At 45.3% G+C, this 5,731-nt stretch overlaps 1 protein-coding gene across 2 annotated transcripts; it reads right to left on the reverse strand.

Moving 5' to 3' along the window:
* Positions 1-364: 364 nt before the first annotated feature.
* Positions 365-3,636, reverse strand: LOC128422167 (basic helix-loop-helix transcription factor scleraxis-like). 2 transcript variants are annotated; one of them, XM_053405814.1, is made up of 3 exons: positions 2,946-3,636; positions 1,946-2,043; positions 365-867 (listed from the first exon to the last, which is right to left on the reverse strand). In XM_053405814.1, the coding sequence occupies exons 1-2, from the start codon at positions 3,426-3,428 to the stop codon at positions 2,011-2,013; spliced, it is 516 nt and encodes a 171-aa protein (XP_053261789.1). In that variant the 5' UTR covers positions 3,429-3,636; the 3' UTR covers positions 365-867; positions 1,946-2,010. The 2 variants fall into 2 exon arrangements, with proteins under 2 accessions (XP_053261789.1, XP_053261777.1); XM_053405802.1 differs by having other exon boundaries at positions 1,942-2,043.
* Positions 3,637-5,731: the final 2,095 nt, after the last annotated feature.

Consider the following 5,731-nt stretch of genomic DNA (forward strand, 5'->3'; position numbering starts at 1 on the left):
ATTTATTTGTTTGTTTGTTTGTTTGTTTGTTTGTTTATTACATTTATAACCCAGCTTTCCTCCAAGATGCTCAGGGTGACCTAGAGGGTTCTCCTCCAATCCCCAGTTTATTCTCACAACAACCCTGTGAGGTGGGTTAAACTGAGAAATAGTGACTGGCCCAAGGTCACCGAGCGAGCACCCCAGCTGAGTAGGATTAATTACTTTTAGATATGAAAGATGAGGGCATATGTTACAGTGACATACCACATTGCGAAAATGTTTTCACACACGCGCAAGCACACACCTCTTATTCCCGCTCTAAACAATGTATATGTCTACTTAATGAAAGCTTTGTCTGACCATTTTAGAAACCCCTCTACTGTTGTTTTGCTTTATTATTCTGCCCGTGTTTGGAAAAGTGGCTTAAAAAAACCCTCCCAAAACTTGCTCAGCTTAATTCAAAATAAAGATTGCAGGCTTACATGACGACCAGCAGTCAGATACTGTAGCACCAGTGATAATGTACAGGCACAACTTGCGAGTAACCAAGGAGAGCAGATAAATTTAGAGGGCCCTTGGGAACTTTCCCTGCTCCACACTTCAATGATGAACAAATTTAGAAAGATCCCACACTGTTTCAAGAATTGGCCTGAGTCACTCGACAGCCCTTCTCAAGTTTCAGGCCTAAGTGGAGAACCTCCTCTCAGTTTGGCTGCATCTCCCTCCAGAGCCATTTGGCTAAGCTGATTTGGCAGCAGAGCTGTGGTGCAAGCCTGTGGCTACGTTCACATGGCCAAAGATGGGTTTGTTCTGAAGCTGACATCGGGGTGCTTTGCTCATTTCAGTACCATGGGTACAAAGTTACATGACGGCTTCCCTCAGCATCTGCAGTAGAGAGACGATAAAATAGACATGCTTAAGCTACCTTGTGAGGGAGGAGAAGCAAGCGGTTGTAGCACAACAGGTTTTTACTTGTCGCTACACTACATTGTCTTTCTCACACACAGCAAAAAGCGATCTGGCCCTGGACTGACTATGATTGAGAGACACAGGATGGATGTTATTTTGATTCATTTTGAGCAAATCTTGACTGGACAGAGGAAATTCCTGCCCTTTCCCCCTGTGACTGTCTGGGGTGGGGAAAAACTAAATGGTACATTAAATGGACATAAGCATTTAATGGGTTTTGTTTTACTTTGAAAGTAAAAGCAGTGTGTGATCATGGTGGTGTATTTTCACCAGGATGGTAGAGCAGAGGGGGGAAATGTCAGTTCTCTCCTGATCTTCCTCACAGCTACTATTTTTTTTAGAATAAAAACATAATATGCTAAATGCAACTAATTTCTTCTTGTCTGGCCCACGGACTGACAAGAGGAACCACACTGTGTTGATCAAGAAACAAAATGGGTACCAAAATGGGTACAACTTTGGGTATGTGCTTCTCCTGTAATTTGTGTACGATCCTTTAATGCACAATTTTAGTGGAAATCCTTGAATCTGCTAGCAGAGGCCAATGAGATTTTGGCTGAAAAAGAGAGAGGGCGGTGTGACATGGCTTAGCCGTCCAATGGTAGCTAGAGGCTGTGAGCCTGGTGCATTATGAGAGTCTCCCATTAAGAGGAGACACCGGGTGTTTGACAGCTCAAGTTCCATCATGTGACATAGGTCTAGGAGGCATCAGTATCAGGGCTTGGCTGCTTAGGTTTAGCATTTCTTGCACGAAAATAGCTGCCACGCCAGGTGCAACTTTCCCCACCGTGTTCAGTTTCAACTGCAAAAATCCCCTTTGAATAAGCCTCTGGCAATGGAAAACAAAGTGCAGATCAGGGTTAGTCCTCCCCCCCCCTTTCCCTTTTTTATGTAATTGCATGATTTCAATGTAAACATTATGATATAAGTAGCAGAGAGAGAGAGAGAGAGAGAGAGAGAGAGAGAGAGAGAGAGAGAGAGAGAGGTTACCTACAACTGTTCTATAACCAGTCCGGTATTTGTGCAAGCTTCTCTTCTGAATCAATGTCCACAATGCTTTTAAAGAGACAAGTGTTTCTCCCTTTCTCTGTGCTGCAAATAGAATAAAGGCATCCATTATAACGAGGCAGTGCACATAAACCATACATTAAAGTTTTATTTCAGTTCAGTTGTCGGTGGCCATCTCACCCAAATTTTACCTGTTAATATAAAAGGTCCTAGCCACCAAAGCAGAGATAAGCTTCACCTGTGCACTTCACGGTTGGTTGGGGTTTAAACGCCTGAACATTTCAAACACTGACAGTCTCAGTTTTGAAATATGAAATTTATGTATATAAATTCTTTTCAGTGCAAGCTATAAAATAGACCAGGCACAATGAAGCTAAAAGAAAGAGGGAAAATATTCTTTTTAAAAAAAATATTCTATTGAGGAAGAGAAAGAGAAAAATCTTCATACAGTATGGAACAAAATAAAAGGAAAACACACAAAGGCCCCAAATGTAAACAGGATGTTACACTTGGCAGGTGATGATGCAAATCCCCAAAATAAGAGGGAAATGCAAATTATTTTTCCCAGCTACAACACAAAGCAAACTGCAGCTTTTGCACATTTCTTCAAGCAATGCTCACATGAAGGGAGTGAGTTTTTGTAAGGAACATGCTTTAAAAAGAAGGAGTGTGCGCGCACACACACATGGTGCCCTAACAGTTTCAGACAAGGATTGTCTGTTCTGTACATATTTTGGTTCCCCAACTGGACGCACTGAGGAAACGAAAGCTCTAGTTCACCTTTCTGATACGTTCCTCAATTGGATGCCAGTTCAGGCGCAGGCTTTAAAGCCAATGACCAGAGCAGAGGCTCACCTTCCTGCAAAATTCTCCTTTGCTACACCTCTGCTGAAAACAACCCCAATCCGTGCAGGCCACAGCTTGCGGTGTATATGTGTGGGGGGTGGGGGTAGGGGGTGTTACTGAGTGCTAGATGCCAGCCTTACCAGCTTCCTCTGGTTGCTCAGGCAGAAAGTACAGATTGGTCTTGGTGCCGTTGCTGTGCCGCCGCCCTGCAGGAGAGGCTGGTATTGCAAGCAGGGCTGCCTTGAAGGCAGCTGTTCCTCCCCCAAGCTCTCGCTCTGTTGTGGTGGCTGCTGCTGCTGCTGCTGTAGGAGCAGCATGTTAGCCAGGTGGGAGATGTAGCTGGAGGCCAGGCGCAAGGTCTCTATCTTGGACAGCTTGCGGTCTGCAGGCTCGGTTGGGATGAGGGTGCGGAGGGTGCTGAAGGCTGTGTTCACGCTGTGGGTTCGGTCCCTCTCCCGGGCATTGGCAGCTTGCCTCTGCTTGCTCAGCCCGCTCAGCCGAGGGCTCTTCCGCTTGCGCTTCCCTTGGGCTCCGGTGGAAGTCAAGGATTTTCCGGAGCTGCTCTCGCTGCTGCCGCTCTCCAGTTCCTCCAGGTCGGATGCAGCACCCCCGCTCGACTTCATGGTGAGCCCAGCAGCCCCTCGGCCCCATCACTTTTATGCACAGCAGCTGCCACATTGCTCCTGTTAGCATCAGCCGCTGCTCTCCCAACTCCCCTCCAGCAGCAGGGTCATTTTTTGAATGGTTGCTCCTTTTAGATCGAGCATATGGTTGCTCTGTAAATAAGGCAAAGGAGGTGGAGCTGCCACCTCAAAGTAGCTGCACAGCTATGCCGGAGCTGTGCACCTGTTTCCCCCTTGTCATGTAAAAATGTGCAAGCTCTCCGGGAAGCTGCAGTGAGCATGTGCAGTGGGGACATGGAAGCCCTTTCCCCAACCTTTGCCCTCAATTTCAGTAAGTGCTTTATCCTCCCTTCAGGTGCTTGAGCAGGAGAGAAAGAGCCCCCCTTGCCTCCCAGAAGCTGCTCCACTATCTTGCTTCCCAGTATTAAGAGAACAGCCACTTGCTAGACATGGAGAATCAAGGTTTTCCTTTCAGACACCATTTTTACAATTCACAGTGACTACATATTTAAAATGTTGAAATACTGTACATAGGAAGCTGCATTATACTGAATCAGACTATACTGAGTCCTTATAGCTTGGTACAGTGGTACTTCGGGTTACAAACACTTCGGGTTACAGACTCCGCTAACCCGGAAGCAGTACCTTGAGTTAAGAACTTTACCTCAGGATGAGAACAGAAATTGCGCGGCGGCAGCAGGAGGCCCCATTAGCTAAAGCGGTACCTCAGGTTAAGAACGGTTTCAGGTTAAGAACGGACCTCTGGAACGAATTAAGTTCGTAACCAGAGGTACCACTGTATTACCTATAGTGGCTGACAGGGCCTTTCTCCAGGGTTTCAAGAAGGAATTATTGCCAGCTGTACTCTGAGGACACCAGGAATTGAACCTGGGACTTTTTGCATGGGAAGCAGATGCTCTACCACTAAGCTACAGTTCTTCCCTGGTTTCTACTGTTAGGAAAGACATGCATTTCTGGGACACATTTTTAAAAGTGTAGGTGTTACTCTCACATCCAGGTACATTCATGCCTCCCAAAAATTCAGATACCTGCTTCCATCCATTTCCACACACAAATACTCTGTGTATCCACCTTCTTTTCAACAGGCTTTTGAAGGAATAGCTCTAATATAATAATTCACAGATTAGCCTTTTTGTAATACTTTGCAAAGCACTCATAGTACCACTAATATCTTGACTTAAACTGATGGGTATCTTACCTCAGTCATACAGTTTGCATGACTGAGGTTTTAACGTATCATATCATTGCTATCCATCCATCTATCTATCTACCATCTATCATCTCACAATAAGAATATATAAAAGCTAAATGGAACGGAGAGAATTTTTGATGAATAGTTTTAATGTAATTAACTGGTGCATTTGGAATTAGCACTGTCTACCAGGTTACCAGCATGAGTTTGACCAAACTGCGGGAGGTAGTGGAGGACAGAGGTGCCTGGCGTGCTCTGGTCCATGGGGTCACGAAGAGTCGGACACGACTAAACGACTAAACAACAACAACATTGATTTTTCCATACCTAAAATAAGGCTGCCATATGTCCAGATTTTTCTGGACATTCAAAGGTGGAATTGACATCTGGGGAGAATTTCCAAAAGGTGGTGCTTTGTTCCAGATTTTATACAAGTCAATCAACAGAGGCACTACTAATATTAAGCATATGCCTTAATTATTTGGGGTTATAAGTTTATCACCCATGTCCTTGAACTGCAGCCCTTCATCCCTTGTTGATTTGGACTGTGTTTTCATTCTTTCCAAACTTCATCAGGCAATTCTAGGCCCTGTCAGCCCTCTACTGCCCCAAACTTTCCCTATTGCCAGTCCCCCTGTCCCAGTCATTTTGTCACCTTCCTGTTTACCAAAGGTACCTTTTCGGCAGATGTGTTAAGGGTGTGAAAGCAGGGTTGGCCAATCCCATTTCACCACCTGAAATGGGAAAGTTCTGCTTTCCCACCCCTGCTGCGGAAGCCTTGCTTACCGGGGTCTCACATCATTATTGTCTTCTGGTGAGATCTCAAGCGATCACATGACACTCTTTAGATCTTTGCAAGATCTTTCTCGAAGCTGCTGCTGCATGACCTTGGTGATGCCCCATGGGATTCCTCTGCCTGACGTGACTACTTTAGTCCATCTCATAGACAGGCGAGACCTGTGTGAAAGAGATGAGTACTCCTTGGGCCTCAAACAAGAGATGTTCAACTTGAAGACGGCTGGGAATGGTAGTTTATCGAGGTCTCCATGTTCAAGGTCCCAGTAGTCCTGGCATCTTACATTTCCTATTA

Source organism: Podarcis raffonei, chromosome 1, assembly GCF_027172205.1.
Source record: "Podarcis raffonei isolate rPodRaf1 chromosome 1, rPodRaf1.pri, whole genome shotgun sequence".
NCBI lineage: Eukaryota > Metazoa > Chordata > Lepidosauria > Squamata > Lacertidae > Podarcis > Podarcis raffonei.

Coding starts and splice junctions, on each gene's coding strand:
- LOC128422167 (XM_053405814.1), bottom strand. CDS start 3,428: ATGAAGTCGAGCGGGGGTGCTGCATCCGACCTGGAGGAACTGGAGAGC. Junction 2,044..2,945: donor TGAGCAACCAGAGGAAGCTG/GTAAGGCTGGCA, acceptor TTCTATTTGCAG/CACAGAGAAAGGGAGAAACA.